At 32.9% G+C, this 17,350-nt stretch overlaps 1 protein-coding gene across 5 annotated transcripts in view; it reads right to left on the reverse strand.

Annotated features, from left to right (window-relative positions):
• RTTN (rotatin) overlaps window positions 1-17,350 on the reverse strand; it is an 89,147-nt gene that overhangs the window by 18,509 nt on the left and 53,288 nt on the right. For all 5 annotated transcript variants that reach the window (XM_055799855.1, XM_055799854.1, XM_055799856.1 and 2 more), the window contains 8 exons: window positions 17,052-17,244; window positions 14,701-14,783; window positions 8,263-8,359; window positions 7,343-7,541; window positions 6,225-6,315; window positions 5,092-5,245; window positions 4,796-4,933; window positions 3,851-4,062 (listed from right to left, as the gene is read on the reverse strand). In XM_055799855.1, coding sequence (XP_055655830.1) covers window positions 3,851-4,062; window positions 4,796-4,933; window positions 5,092-5,245; window positions 6,225-6,315; window positions 7,343-7,541; window positions 8,263-8,359; window positions 14,701-14,783; window positions 17,052-17,244 — 1,167 coding nt within the window. The remainder of the gene's footprint in view (window positions 1-3,850; window positions 4,063-4,795; window positions 4,934-5,091; window positions 5,246-6,224; window positions 6,316-7,342; window positions 7,542-8,262; window positions 8,360-14,700; window positions 14,784-17,051; window positions 17,245-17,350) is intronic.

Consider the following 17,350-nt stretch of genomic DNA (forward strand, 5'->3'; position numbering starts at 1 on the left):
TGCTTTATATACTAACCACTACATAATTTTGTCCATCTAGCAATTTTCCCTAAAATATCATACCAATACCAACATACAATGTAACGGAAAATGGTATGCACTGTAAACAAAAAAAAATAGTAAAGTAAGATCTGTTGCTGGACCACAGCAGAAAGAAAAACGTATTTTAAAGTTTGTAATAAAAACAGCATCTGAAGAAAGACAGTACTTCAGACAGAAATCTCATCAGTACCTAGACATAGGACCTCACAGATTTTACACCTCTACATATATCACACGTATCATCTTTTATTTGCTTTAGTCCTCTAGCTAGTAATTGCCTAATAAAGTTTTCAAACTTTTAATATGCAATAAACTACCAATGTATGCTCTCGGTTTACCATTTATTGAAGTGTTCAGTGTAACCAGGACTGAAAAGATCAAGGGATGAAGACCAGTAAATTATTAACTTGAAGAACAAGAAAACCTCATTGATAAGGATGACTGACTCCAAATTAAAGCATGGGCTGTGTTTTGCATTTATAGGTAGCAAAAAAAAAATAAAAAAAAAAAAAAATCACATTTAGACTACAGCTGGGTTTATTACATCCCAAGTGAAATCTCAAAGCTATCAGCAACACAAGAATGTTCTAAGTAAATGGACTACTTTTCTGTACTAATAGGCGGTGGATTCTTTTTAAAAGAATTTAGAGGTTTGAGTAAAAATATAAAAAGCTTAAAGTTTAAAGTTGATGCTAATTTACACAAGTCAGGAAAAGACAGAATGCTGGGTTCCTTTAGTCCTGCATAACCTAATATGTAGATTTTGTGATTTATCCATTCAAAGGCTTTTGCTCTATTAAGTTGCCAGCTGTTTTAATTTTTTCTTAGTACTTAGGAGTATTTTAGTAATAAACCAAATATTTCCCTGTCAATCTCTTGGGTATTTTCCTTTAAGTAATATGTGGCTAATTAGAACTGATTAAATAATTAAGGTGAGTTGTCCTCTATTTGTAACTTTTAAAAAAGTTTTCATTTGATCTTACTATTTTCTAAATTTTATCTTTAAAACTAGCAAAATTTCATTCTTTCTGGAAGCATGCTCCTCTGTGTATTTTTTCCTTACTTTGCAATCACGAATTGCAGTTTATAGTAAAGAAGAAAATTTACGTCAATCATAGGAACACTTCAATAATTAATAATTAATGGTTATTAACTACTAGTTGAATGGAAACAATAACTCTATGTAAATTTATAATGCCTTCTGCCAGTAGAATCTATAGTTTTAAACTACTAGTATTGAAGTATTAAAATGAGAATGGACACTCAATTCTTTTTTGAAATTATGATAATTAATAAATTTAAGATGTTCCAAAAATCCACAGCAGATTCATAGCACCTACTTTAAGTTAGGTGAAGGGGAGATCACAACCCTTCTAGAACGCTAACTTTTATATCTAGGAAAAAAAGCTAGCGCCTGAATTTGAGACTATGTATGGATTATGGTTTCCTTCTTACTTTTACTTCTGATCTTGAAAACATATATACAGAGGTTAAAGTTTACGTACACAAAAGCACCAAAACCTTTCAAAATCAGCATGTGTGTTTACTAAATCGGTTGTATGCAATAATGCACACTAATTTAGGACGTGGTCTGCTAATACTCACAATTGCAGACCAGGACTTAAGTTAGCATTTGCCATTGCATATCAGCCTCTGTAGATTTTATGTAATTAGGATGATTAATGGAGATGACTGTTTGAAAATTCTCTCCCACAGCTTCTTCTATGTTAGTCAATTATTTGCTTGAGTGCTTCTCTTGAAGAAGGATCATATTTAAATATTTTGGGTTGGGTTGGTTTTTTTTTTATTTTTAGTAGCTTACTTTACGTCTTATGGGCTCCTCTTTCAACTGCCTCTCAATGACCATCATGGAGACTGAAGAAAAAAAAAAAATACATGTACTTTGCTCTAAAAAAACCTAAAGCTGCTTCTTTCCTAATTCTATCATCCTTTTTTGGAGATTGTAGCAACTATCTCTCTTTCATGTATTATAAAACCCTAGACAATGTTGGTTATCTTTTGAGCAGTTTTATGAACAAAATGCAATGTCCAGCTAGAGCTCTGAACAGTTCAAGAGCAGTTAACAGCTGCTACCTCTTATAATACTCAAACTATGTCATACTGCCTGATACACATTCATTGGCCTGGCTGCAGTTAATTCTTAATTGTATAGATGACTTCTGCTGTCACCATAAGAATCATCACTTTTTCCTGGCAAAGATTGGTAATGAGCTATGTACACTTGTATGAAAATAGAAGAATGTGACTTAGAACACAACACATCTTTGACATACTTCCATGCATTCACATATTTTGTGCCAGAGCCAAGGAGTTCAGTTTTAGGTACATACATAAGCACTAAATACAAAAACGTTAACAGGATATTTAGCAAATTATGGGATTTCAATGAATTGCCCGTGTTTTGCTGTGAGTCTCTGAAAATCACGTCCTCACAGGAAATTTCTATGCACTGAAAGTATCTGAAATTAGCGGCCAAAGAGAGGGGGAATTCTAGTGACTGGCCAATACAGTGGCACCAAGAAGGGTCCTCTTAAGAGGTTTCTCCTACCCAAAAGACACCAGGTTCTCAGTGGACAGAATACTATGCTGCAGAAATGCTATAGAGCCACAATGGTGTAACAGCAGCAGTAAAGAAGAACAGGTTATGTGACAGATGTTAGCTAGATCAGGACAAGGCTTGGTAGGAGTGAGGTTATTCGACAAGAATTCAGCAGCCATAGGAAAAGAAGAGATAAAGCGATACTAAGCATCATTTTGGGCACACCACCCAATATGCACCAATACTATTAAAAATAATAATAATTACAAGACACTGACTCCAGAACATCAGAAATCATAAGCTACATTATGTTATACTAAAAGTGTCTTTCAGACAAACACTACACTTCTAATCATGGATCACTATTACTATTACAGTGAATAACTGCATATAATTTAAAGAACAATGAGTATTTAGCTAAAAATTATGAGTATATAGATAAAATAACCAATTTGAGAGGGTAAATAAATTAGAAACAAATGTCACAATTTTTCTTATTATTAAGTAATCGAAGATATTTTAACATTTTAAATAAGTAAAGGATGTAAATATAAGGGACATAAAAGAATCATTTAGGACAATATATTAAGGAATAAATAAGAATAACGAGATTACATTATGCAAGACGGAACATTCAGAATAAGTATCTAGAAAAAAAAAAAATCTTGTCACCAATAAATATTATGTCAGTCAACAAGTTCCTAAAAGAATTAGTGAAAATACCTGGCCAACTTAAAACTGTCTTGGAAAATGCAATAATATATGCACCTTAAGCGCAACAACACTGATTTTACACTATCAGGAAATGAACTAGAAGGATTAATTATTCATCTTGGTTCACAATTTTTATAAAGGCAGCTGTTAAAAGCAACTGTCATTTACAATATGGATAGCTATGTCTTGAAGCTTAAAAATCTCATTACATGTTTGGAAATGCAGGGGAAAAAAAGCTTATCAGTATTTAGCCAAGCATATTATATTGAAGTACCATCTTCTCTACGTAAGTTTCTATACCATCCTGTTGCACCATTATTGCCTCCCAAGGCACTTCCTAGAAGTTGCTGCTTTGCAATTGATGCAGCTTATTACATGAATTTCAAAAGTGATTGTAACATATGTCTCAAATTAAAGATGTCTTGGGTCATAACTAGAAACAATTGATTTTTCATTAGGTAACTATATTCCTTTTTAACAAAATATAAAAATGCAAAAATATATCCTGCAATCACATCATCAAATTCTAAATACCTGAATAATCAATGCAGTAAGTTGAGTTACTGATGCCTGACATCCTTCTGCATGATCTAGAAGAAAGCTAATAGTTGGATTCTGACATGTATTGTGTTTATCTTGGAGCTGTCTTCTTCCTTCCTCATTCAAAAGGACAGAAAGGAACTGTAAACTAGCCATATACAAAGCAGGATATGCGGCTGACAGACGAATACAATCACAAATGGTATCTGAAAGGTTAAACAGGAAAATAGAAATTTTTATGTTTCATTCTGAATAAACCTTAAGTGCTTTGGAATTCAAGAAGACTTATCAAAGAAAGCATGTGAGCCAAGAAGCAGTTATACCTATGCACTGCACAAGGAGATCTAAAAATTCTATGCATTTGATAAGTCTTTAAAAATCTAAGAAATAAAAGTTTGAGTTTTATAGGTTTGGATGAATTAGTTGCTCTGCATTAATTTGAACATAAAACAAAAAAACAATTTCCATTTGCTAAATCACTCATTTGTCTGACAATTTTCTGAACTCTCCTTGCTTTATTCAACAGGTTACATTATAATACTAACAGTACCAACCAGCTGCTCTATGTACAATTGGATTTGGATTTACTGGATAACTTAACATACGCTTGGATGAAATCACAAACTTCAATGGACTATCCTCATCTTCACTACTGAAACATGTCAGAGAATCTTGGTGACCCAGAGCCCTAACTATCCAAGTCACTAATGAAGGAGTAATTAAAAAACAAACCAACCCCTCTAAAAAATTTCTGCATTCCTAGATCTCTTATCTTCCCTCAAAACTTTGCTTTCCTTTTATGTAAGATTTAAAAAAGAAAAAGAACGAAAGGAACTCACAGGTCCCATATTTGATTAAGTGTTACAACTAGAACTGCTAACTCATAAAAATTTATTTAATTAGTTGCTAGCTCAAAACCTATGCAGGAAAAGTTATTACCAATTATTGCTGTACAATGAATTGCAAGGGCTGCTGTCACAGATGGAAAAGATATTTGGCCACTCTTCCACAATAACGTAGCAAGAAGGTTGAAAAAGTCTACCCATGTTTCATGAAGTACAGATGTTAACTCAGTATCTGCAAAGACAATATAGAAAAAAAAAAATATCAAACCATTTACACATGTGCACAAACCTGGATAGCTAAGCCTGACAGTAACTCAATTTAAATTAAGGTGATACATAAATGAAGACCTGTCTCTGTCTGGCTACACTGGAAACAAAATATTTCATTACCTAACCCATTTTTGGAGCGAATGGTGAGAATTGTGAAGGTATTTCCCAAAAGAGGTTTCAACAGCTCATCCTGGATTACAAGTTGAGAGTTCACCAATAAACATGATTTCAGAAGCCTGGACACAGACGACAAGTATTGAAGCAGTAATAACACCTGTTAAATATTTTTAAGACGATAAGAAATAAAGCCATATATTCGCACCTTCCACATTTTTTCACATTCCTTCAACTGATGCATAAAATTTTGTATTAATATACACACTTAAAAGAAATAATAGGATATAAATTAAAAATGGTTCTCCTCATTTTTACCATAGAAGATGAAACAGAATTCCTAGTCTGGAAACACATGTGTGAAATCAATTTTCTAGTGACAAAGAATAAAACTCCTTGTGAGAAAGGTATGACTTTCATTATATGTACAGCACCATAGCCTCTGGAAGCTCACCAAGAAAAAAATTAAAGTGGTGATTAATATTCACAAATATACATGTATTCCCTGAAAAAAGAAACTCAATTTGAAGCTTTAGGAAAAGCAATTATTCCTGACATATTTATTTATTGTCACAAGATTTCTGCTGAAACACATTTTCTTAATCACCTGGGTACCTTTCTTCAAAGTACATCTGAATGCAGAGAAGCACAAGCTTTAAAATGGTGCTGTGCCATAAACACAGTACAGAAGTAGTTCCATTGGCAGTAACCCTATATGATTTACACACATAAAAACTAGTTGAGAACTATGTAAATTTCTGCAGAATTGGAGACAAAGCAAAGTAGCCAGGTTTGTTGCACAAAATAAATATGCAACGTGTCAATAACTCTATCTGGCTTGTATTTCAATACTATACAAATCCTATTATATTATTTCTGTAACTGCTAAACTCAGTTTGTATTTTTAAAACACAATTGATTTTCAGCTTGATGGTTCCAGGTATAGTTCTAACACAGAAATTAATTGTTCTGTGTTGAATATAACAAGGTTTATTTTCTCTTAAACCTTGTCAGAAGCACAGATTCACATGAGTGTAGCCTACAACAGTGTATCTATACTATGTTAATAAATATAGCTTATGCAAATTAATTAATTTCATAATTTGAAACAATTAGAAAGTAACAAATGCTTCTCTAACCTGAGCTTTTACATATTCTGTATGACATGGATGACCCAATGGAGCTTTCAGTTCCAAGATACATCTCTCAACCAGATTAGCACTTACAAGACTAAAATAAAATAAAGTTGATTAGAAATATATACTTAAATAATTAAACATTCTACTAACTTAACTTTCCATAGAAAAGAACATTTTCAATAAAGAGTAAAAAAAATTATGAAGCACTTTTTTATAACAGTGAGGTTTAGCAGTAAGTCTAGTGCAATGGCAATTATAGTAGCAGGAAGTTATTTCAAGTAGTTAGACTAACATTAAATTCCAATGGCTGTTACTGCACTGGTAAAAACTGCTTCTGCGTATTTGATTGCTTATTTTTTTCCTGTAGAAGAATAAACAGCTTTTTAATAATAGTATTCAAACAAGGGCAGGTGTGGTGTTTTTTTTTCATTAACTGCAGTATGAAGAGCAACTACAAAAACTCTTGAAAGCCTTAAAATAAACTGAACTAATTTTCATGCTTCACTTCAGAACTTCCAAACACTTTCTATAGATGAAAGAATTTGTAATAGTGCAAGTGGAAATGTGGAATACAATTTGAAGACTATTTTGAAGTGGTTCCTTCTTTAAAAAAGAAATAAAACACTAGGGTCTATTGTCCAATACTTTCCTAAACCTGGCAAGCCCTTGGTTCATCCTCAAAAGATTGCACACAATTCAAAGTAGTACATCATTACATGAACTGAAAATATCTGCAGTTCTGAATACTTGACTAATATACTGTTCTACTAAGGGAAAGAAAAAAAAATTCAAAACATTACCCCTCTAAAAAGGATGACTAAATGGCCATCTACAACAAAACCCTAAAACATTATCAAAGCAACACAGTAGTCCTGTAGAAGACAGACAGAATAAATGGAATCAACAATATGACTGTCTTTTTGGGGAGGGGGTGTGTAGTAATCTGAATTATTTTCTTTTGTCGATTGTATTTTTTTAAAAGGTATCTGTGAACACTTCAGAAGCAAGAAGCAGTCAATATATTTAACAGTTTCGGTGAGAAACACTGGTAGATATTTCAAACATTACACCTCTATTGTTAGACCTCGTTTGTAGTTCAGCAGTTATTGATCTCATACCTGGTAAGAGCTGGTAACAACTGCACTTGCTGAAGAGCAATTCCAGTATCTTTTGGTGTGACAACCAGCAGATTGTGCAGAAGGGTGCAAACAGCTGACAAAAGGGCAGGTGTAATTACAGCATGCTGTTTAGGCAGAGCAGCAGACATGGGAGAATCATGTTGACTTGGACATTCTGTTGTGGTTGTATCACTTTGACCTAGAATACGTTTAATAAAAAATAAAACCCACAAAAGATGAAAGTAGTTAAAGCTTCTTTACAATAGAACAAATCACTTTTTATTTTTCTTCAAATATCCAAGTTCCCTCTACATTTAAAACAGTATATTCCAGAACAAGACAAAAAACCAAGCAACCACAAAATCATATACAGGAAAAGTGTTATTTAAAATAGTTTTGAAATACAATGATCCTTCCACAAGGCACTAATAATTGTTAAAATTACATAGTAAATTTGGAAAGATACAAATTTTCACTTCTTTACATAACAGGAAAATATTTTATATTTGTAAATAGTACCCTTTACATGCATTATTTTATATATTTTTTTACATATCTACATTATCTTTCTGCTTTTAAACCTATACATCTCTGTGTGTGTGCACACGCATGTCTGTATATGACAGCTTCATCAAAATTTATTATTTTCAAAGGGTGACTGGACGCCAGGAATAGAACCTAAGTCTTGAGTTACATTTCAAGCAGTATCAAGCATTTTTACTTATTTCTTTCAAATACATATCAACTTATTTCATTTTAAAGAAAGTGTTTCATGTTTGTCTTCTGAAACACTGCTAGAAGCATCAACAGTGACTGTTACAGCAATACACAAGCTTTATTTGCATGTACAAATACTGGAATATGGGCAGGCTAATACATCATATCCGTCATTATGTACACAAACTCAAAGTTTAACTTACCTTGTGCCATAAGCCGATCAACTACAGTTTCAGGAATAAAACTGGTTGAATTTGTTGCCTGAAGCTCAGTAACACTCCCCAGAGATGCAGACAGAATCTAGGCAGCCATAAAAAGGAAACTAATTGATTCCAGCCTCCATAGAGCCGACTTCTATTTATATATTGCTTAGGAAGGAACAACCCACCAAAACCAACAAACCCAAAAAAACAAGAAAGATGTAAAAATTATTGTTCAAAACCAATTTGATTAAATTTTGTTCACTGTATGTGTGTAAATATACATATATTTTATAAACATCCAATAACTGAAACTATTGAAAGATGTGCAATATGAACAGCCTGAAACATTTCAGTTAAAAATGTCTCCAATGCCCATGCTACTGGAAATTCCTCCTCTTCATCCCTCTTCTTCATCCATATAATTGACTAAATCTACTTTTGGACAAAGATAGAAAGGCATTACTGAAGCATTTAAACTCAAATTTTTCATGGGCTATTTGCTCTGCTGAGAACATCAGCACTTGCCCATTTGTAGCACGATGCGCTCAGATAAAAATATCACAAGCACATTAGTCATCAGCCAAAGTTGACTTCCCAGCGTCTTTCTGACTTAAACTTAGTCCTTAGTACTTCCCTTAAACTTAGTCCTGTGATCCATATATGTAATCATTTCATAGTGAAGGTACATTTACATGACAGTAGATAGTCTTACTGTCATACTACCATGTTCCTGCTATCAGTTCTACATTATCTATTATTAATTTGGCATGCTTTGGAAAGTTCTTGATGCTCTTGCTACTGTGTTTAAAACCACAAGCTTGAGATCAGAAGACCTAGAGTCTCCAGCTTAATAATACGCTTTTGTGACATGACAATACTTGTGACCTGTTTCAGAGTTTGGGAGGTAAGTATCTCCCATGTCAGGACACTTTTTCACTTCTGTTTTGTTTTCTAGCTGGACAACTCAAATCAGATAAATTTTCTTCAAGACTGTCACTATACAGTGTAAAGAATACAGAACATTGGTGAATCCAATGAAATCCCAACACAGTCACAGCCTGAAGGATGTTATTAGATTTTTCCTCACAGTGAGCTTTCTAAGGGAGACTGAAATATTCCAAAGGTTTTCTTTTTAAAGTTTTATTAGAATATCAGTTGGAATATTTTTTTACTTAAGAAAGTGTCAAAAGTGGCTTAATTGACAAAAAGGGTGGAGGGAAGAAAATCACAGATTACTCCCCTCCTTGCTATTGTATCCTTGCAGTAAGGTCACTGCTTTTCAGGTTTGGCTTTGATTTACTTAGCAGCATTTTGACTTACAGGAACTCTCTACTTAAGTCTTTTCTTGTCTCCTAAAAGGTTTAAGCCCACCTCCCACCCCCATCACTTCCAAATATTGTTAGGCTTCTATCATCAGATCTTTACTTGAGACCACAGTCCCTGCATGAGCTAAAGGTTGCCACCTCTGTGCTGTAACTCCTTTCTAACCCCTGTTTTCCTCTGGCATCCCAGTATTGTCCATCATACAGTCTTGAATCTTTTTCCTCAAGCGTGCTCATTGCTCCTCAAAAATCCAGAAGATTATTGTAACACAGAAAACAAGCCACAGTAAAATTTAGGGTGCATCTCTGAAACCCAGGATTCACATATAGCTTGGGTCACAAACACTAGGACATGCTTGGCTAAATAATTTTCTTGTTAGCAAAACACAAAACCAAATTGTACTGACCAACTGAAATTCAAATTTTTTTTAGATTATACAAATAAAAAGATATTTGCCAATTGAATAAATTATGTAAAGGTTCATGCTTGCTGATTTAAATTATTATTAAAATCCATTATTTATATTAAATCAATCCATCTTGACACATGGTAAATTTTGCATTTATTCAGCACTATCTTTCGATTCCAACCATTCTAATAAGTGACAAAACCATAAAATTATAAACCCAAAATGTAACTTCTGACAGTCCATATGGTTCTTCTGCAACAAGTAAAGCTCTAAAAGGAATTACTACTATGCTGAGTCATCTTAAAGATATTACCAGAATTATACAAGCTTTCACATATTAGTAAGCAGTATTGTCTACATTGCACAATAATAGTTTCTCCATCTTTTATAATTGTCTAAACACTTTGGGCAAAGAAATAAAAACAAGTTCTTAAGTATGTTAAAAAATAAATAACCAATAAAAGCTTTATCTGGTTAGAAAGATATCAGCTTCCTGCACTGATGGAACATTTATTGGCAGTTGCTTCACAGTGGGACGTGGGCTCAAACCAGAAAATTTCTATCTTAACAGAAAACATATAGTAACACAATGAAGTTGTTTCTACAATGTTCTGCCTTACAGGAAAAAAAAAAAATATTACCACCTTTATAAATCACCTTTGATAAGGAGTCTAGGACATTGTATCTAGTAAAGAATATTTACTACTGCCAACATATTCTTTCTGGGAGCAATGAAGCATTCTGTTTAACAACAGACTTTGGAAGAGGGTTTTATTGGGGAAAAGAAAGGTTTGTTTGGGGGGAGATGATGACTGCAGATTAGAACTAACATAAAAGAATACTAAAAATTGTCCGAGTGGAAACACAGGAGAAATGTAAGGGGTTTGGTCTCTACCAACTAGATATGAATAAAAGGTCTTTTCTTAACTTCTAGTATAAAAATCCCTCTGGCATTGCTTTAATAGGCTTGCAGTGATTAATTCTATTCAGTTCTCTTTTCAAAGATTTAAATCACTTAACTGTATAGCACTTTGGTAACCATGGTTCCAGAAAATAAAGCACACACTTTTATAAAATAGCAAGAAGATTTCATAGGAAAGAATGGCCAGGACTTAAAACTATCCCTGAAACGTTTGTAGATCTTTAACTTGCACCATCTTTAGCTCAAGTCTAAAGAACTGCTCATTTTGCTAAGCTGTCCTGGGCACAGAACAGCCCTAGTGTATTTATGCACTGTGAAGGAAGTTGGTATCTCCATGCTGCTTGGTATTCTCAATCGTACATACTAAACACAAAACAAACATGTTAAAATAAGAGTAAGGATTTGTCCTCTGAAATGAGAACATAAGATATTGTTTAAATTATGAATTCTATAAAAGACAAAGCTTTTTAATCTTCTCAGAATTGGACTTTTTTCAGTATCCACATTCCAGTTTACAGAAAAATAAATTTGACAAAAAACTGCAATCTGCTGAGATCTTAAAGACACTAAATACAGTGCATATGAGTTAACAGAGTACAGACAATCCAGCTATGCTGCTGTCTTTTGCATGACCTTGAATCATTGATTTCAGCCCCACATTGCTATTCTTCGTAAAATGGACAAAATTGTATTTATGGCCTCTGCAAGACCTCTGACAGACTATTTTATAAAATTAAGTTTTAAAAAAAGAACAATTTCTGTCATTAATATACTTGCTTTATAATTTTCTCAATTTTACTTTCTTCAAATTTGGGGAAAAAATTTGGGATGGGGAAAACAGATGAAGCCAAGTAGTAATTTAGATATTACTTTCACTAAAGGTCATAGAAACCCTGTATGAAATCAGCCTTTGATAGCAGATAGCTCAAAGTATTGATTACATGAAATATGAAAACATAGAAAACCAATAGTGCCTTTTCCTTTTTGTCAGAACTTTTTTTTCAAATATATATATATATAGAAATCTAGCAAACCTTTTCACAGGGAAAAAAAAAACAACACAAAAATCAGTAAAAGCACATCACTTTTGCTTCTGCAAAGATCTTCAGTATATGGCTTACTGAAGAAAAAAGCAGCTTCAGCTTCCTAGACCGATATTCATGAAGTGAATGCATATGGACATATTTAAAAGAGCTTTTTAATTTGTTGGAGTTTTTTTTAACTTTATTTAAACATTAGAGAAGAGCTTCTGACAGAAACAGTTCTACTTGGTTTGATAGCTGGTAAATCTAAATTATTTCTGGCTTTTGTCAACAAATCTGTACCATACACAAAAAAAAAAAAAAAAAATCCCTTCAGTAAGACCAGCAGTCGGCCTCCCTTCTGTGATGGGGAAAGCATGCCATCTAGTGGGCTTGAAATAACTGCATCTTCCTGGTACCATCAATACATAAAATTTAGAGATAAACCTCTATAAAGTCTTGGTAATGACTTCATAGATTTCTTTTACTTATATATCAAAATGGAAAGCTTTGGGCCAAACTTTAGGATCATAAAATTGCAAATGCCTGATTTCAGGACAAGTTGGAATTTTATTTTCAAACTCTACTAGATGGACTTTAATAGTGATTAACTGCCCTCTGAAATACAGTTTGCATTAAGCCTCAGTTCCCTTCCTCTACCTTTCTTCTCCTAGTTAATACTGGCATCAGGACATCAGACCTGTACATCTTGCCTTCCAGCTTGGAAACTTACTCTCTGCCACGTCAGCACTGGTATTTTTTTAAAGGTAGGAAACCTGGTTAATAAAAACAAGAGTTTAACACTGCTAAAAAGGTCCATGAAGGACAAACAGAAATAAAATTAACTTCTATAAATGAGAATCGAAGTCTGTGTAAAATCTTCATGTGTATCAGGGGAAGATGAAAACAGAAAAACCCTAAACTGGAATAAAATTCTTACATTAGATACAAGAGCATACCCTTAAGAAATATGAAGTCTACAACATCTGGAAGACTGATACAAATTGAGTGTATCTTAGTATTACACTGTGCTTTCCATTTTAAATAAGTAGTTGTCCGTTTGCTAAAAGGAATCATAGAGTTATGCCTTTACATTAAACTATGACACTACTCCACACTTATAAATAAAAATACATTAATTTGATCTAATAGATTCCAAATTAGTTTGTCCTTTTTTTAAGCTACTGAAGCTGAAGCAATTTCATGTAATGAACTCAGGCACAATTTTAAGTAGATAAGAAACTCAACCCTGATAAGAATTACTGAAATTTAACTTTTCTCTGAAGTAACATGATCAAAATGATTAAATTTGTTCAACTCTTATTCCTATAAGAAAGTGGCACTCAATTTTTTCAGTAAAAACAATTGGGAAACAATGGCATTTAAACAACCTGAGATTCTTATGTAAATGTTTTTTTAAGCAGTATCATGTTAGCATCTACTTCCTGATTTACATACACTTTAATTTTAGTTTCAAATATTCAGATTTCAATACTTGTGTTTAAAATAGCTCTAAAGTTTCTTGGTGGGTTGTTTTTTTTTTAATCAATGAAAATCAAATTCATGAATAAAATCTCTGAAAAAAAGAAATTTTAGCTTAAAACTAGAGTATACTTTCTCCTCAATTATTAAAAACATGCCACATAGCAGTAACAGTTCTATATTTATAATATAGAACCAAAACAGTAAGGAAAAATTTTCATTGTGAAATATTTTGAGACAAAATTTCAGTACTGGGTTTTCTATGTTTTTTATCACAATCCACAACAAAACTGGGCATAACATTTTTAGTCAATTAAAAAAAATAGTATCTTGTGCTTTATCAGTCCTTGTCATATCAGTACACCTGTTTAACAGAAACTTCTCAGCTATGATATTATGGCTTCCATATTACATTAGATGGTTAGTCATAAATCAAAATCTTTTAAAGAAAATATAAAATTATTAAAATGGATTTTTATGCAACATAGGAATTATGCTTCAGTTTTTGAAAATACATGATTCTTATCAGGCAACTAATGTCATAAAAGCTTCCTCCACAGCCTGATGTGATACTGCATATCTACTCTGGAACTGTAGGAATGTATTTGAATTTCTTTTCCTTTGCATTTGCCGTCTTGAAAGACAGCACATGTTTACAGCCTTTCATTGCAGTAATCATCCTAGCCAGAAACAAATTTTTCAAGCAGCCACCTGCTTTCTTGTATTTTCCATGTCTATTTTGGGTCTTCCAAACACTTGTGCCACTTTTATATTCTATAAAAGCATTTTCAGAATCTAGAGTTATTATGACACAGAGTATAATTTTAACCCAATGTACTTATGTGGCTTTGATTGATTCAGTTCTGTAGTTTTGTAGTATAAATATAGGTTCACTCTGAAAGGACATTTTTGATAAAAGCAGCAGAAATGACAGCTATAGGTGGATAAGACGGCAATTTGTTAATAAATCCAACTACGAAGTAAACTCTAGAGACTATGTCATACTGTGAAAAGATACAGAATTCAGCACTGCCTCATGCATTTAGCTAGTCAAGCTATTTTATTTACTTCTGCTCGGGTAAATAACCATACACGTTTTCTTCAGGATATTAAAGCCACTTCAGAGTAAATTTCAATTTAGTTGCAGCTTTTTAATTTTCAGTTTAATTTCATTTTTGTTTTGTTGGGTTTTTTTCAGCATTTGTAAAACTGCTAATTTTCTTCAAAGCATTTCATGAATAACTGTATATTTAAGATAAATATATTACTCTGCAAGTTACCATAGTTTCACATGTTGACTGAGAATGTGAAGAATGGCTTTGACTGGATGGACCCTGCCCAAGATTAAAAGAATCATCAAAATCTGTAGGAAAAAAAAAAGAATAAAAATCAAAAATGAACAAAAAAAGTTCTCTTTTGCGTTACTACAAGACCAGCAGAGAGCATAACAAGCTTTTCAAAGGATTGTTTCAGTGAAACAGAAAAGTAGCCAGCCACAGTTATCCTTCTGAAAATCTCAGAATATAACCCTTCACACATCATACTTATTAAGTCTTACTCAGCAAATCCCTTGAATAAACAGAAACTGAATAAAATATAATTTTCAGCACAACATTAAATAAGTCTGGGAAGAGCTACACTTAGCTCAAACTGCAGTTGCATAGCCTTTAGTCAGTCATTTGAAATAGTTCAGATTGAGTTTTATTTAAAATGCAATAGTACAAAAGTATTGAAGATACTGGGGTCTCACAACACAAATATAATAGATATCCTCGACTTCAAAAAACTTCAAATTCACATTTTAGGAGAGGCAGTTTCAAGAGAACCCATATTCATAAATATCATGAAGGCAGAACTGCTTTGTGAATCTGTTTCAGAAGAAAAAAGGCCAAGAATTTAATAGCACAAACCTGTAAATAGGTTTTGAGGCTTTCATTTGTTTAGAAGAATAAAGCACTACATAGAATAAAGCACTACATTTCATGGATTCTGAGTGTCTGTATGTGTATGTATGGGACTTCTATACATACATATCTTAGATAATTACTAAACCAAGCTAACTAATTTTATTTTTAATATAACTTTACAGATGAGGGTTTTTATATTCCTGAAAAAATGAGGAAAATACACTGGGGGAAAAATTACAAAAATGGTTTCACGAAGATAAACTAAAGCGAGATCTTCTATTAAGAGATTACAAGGGACCTATTAAAAAGCAGAAACAGGTCATCATAGATAAACAACACAATCCTGAACATATGAATGAAAGACTTAAGTCTTTCAAGCACTATAGTTTTAGAGATGGAGCAAACACTATCCTGTGTTCCATTTTTTAAATAAACAAAAAATTTGTTTCTTATTCTTGAAATATGATAGATTATTCTTCCCCTTTATTTCAAAGCTCCTGGAAAACCATTTTTTTTGGATTTGCTTTTCAATGACCTGATAAAATCTGTCTCAACTGCTCACTGAAAAGTTCTACAATCCTGGCGTTCAGTGGCTCTTAGATATGATATTGCATCAGCTAACAAGACTATCAAGCAGCACAAATAAGAGGGCCATGGCAGGAGTGAAATGTGTTGGGCTGAAAAAAATTACACTTAGAGATAAATAAAGCAGCCATAGAAGGAATTGAAGACTTTTATGGCTGGAATTTTGTATACTGCTGAGGTACTTCACTGGTCTCTGAGTGAGTTAACCAAGAATATTTCTTTCCCTTGTGTCTGACAAAGTCATAACTTGGTAGGGGAAATAACACTCCTCTTCTGTTCGTGTTTCTGTAACCTAAGTTTAACAGAAGCAGACCTACAAGAACTGTTTAAATCTGTAGCCTTGGAAGATGGAAATACAGGAACAGGCACACAAAAAAGAAGGAAACCAAAAAGAATAAACTTACTCATTTTCACTCCTTTGTTCAGTTTTTACCAACTGAGCTCTCTGAAGAATTTCCTAGCTTTCTAAATTTAAGATCATAATATGTATTTGGAAAAGAATGTGGGTTCCCACAATGCATTCCAGTAAGACTTACGAATATTATTCAGAAAACAATTAGTCAATGAAAAAAGTCAGATCTAAGATACTCTAAGGGTGTATGGGTTGAAAAAAAATAAAGCTATCTCTGTATTAAATTTGATCAGCCTATGAACCAAATCATATCTGAATGTCTTAGAATGCAGATAAAACTTCAGTATGAGTAGGAGTGGACTCCAATATACATATTTGAGGTTGAACACATCAAGAAACAGAAGTTGGAGTCTTGAAACAGTCCATACATGTCTTTTTCCTAAACTTTCATTGTACTGGTCTGTCATAAAGTCATAATTGTGAACAGTATTTTACCCCCAGCATTTTGCAAGAAAGCATACTGCATAACCAGTTACACCTTTTACATTTGTAACTTTTTAAATATATAAATAACAGCTCAGAACTTTTTCTGAGATATGTTACACTAGTGGCTTACCTACTTAAATCCTCAGAGCAGTATTTTGACTTAATGGCATATTTAAGTGCATGGTTTATATATTAATTTTCAGTTCTGTTTGCAGTAAGAACTATTTGAGGTAAGTTACTCAAAACTGTAAGTTATTTAACTAAGTTTAAAGTACTACAGGATTACATTAACATCACTCACCAGTTATACCACCTTTTTGTATGATGAGGTTGTCTTCCTTGGAAGAATTCAAATCAAACGTATAGCATCCTAGGTAACAATGTTTCACCATCTGATTTACATGTTCATAGAATCTGCAGTGATACAAAAGGGCCTTAAGTGCAGGTTTTCCTGTCTGAGAGAGGCCAGATTCTTCATCATGTACACAGGGACCCTGAAGACATGAAATTCACAAACATAATTTCTTAGAAGGAATGTTATACATAAACTGTTAATAAAAAAAAAAAGTCTAATATTGTGTGTATGTGTATACATAGCTG

The sequence above is a fragment of the Falco peregrinus genome, chromosome 3 (assembly GCF_023634155.1).
Source record: "Falco peregrinus isolate bFalPer1 chromosome 3, bFalPer1.pri, whole genome shotgun sequence".
NCBI lineage: Eukaryota > Metazoa > Chordata > Aves > Falconiformes > Falconidae > Falco > Falco peregrinus.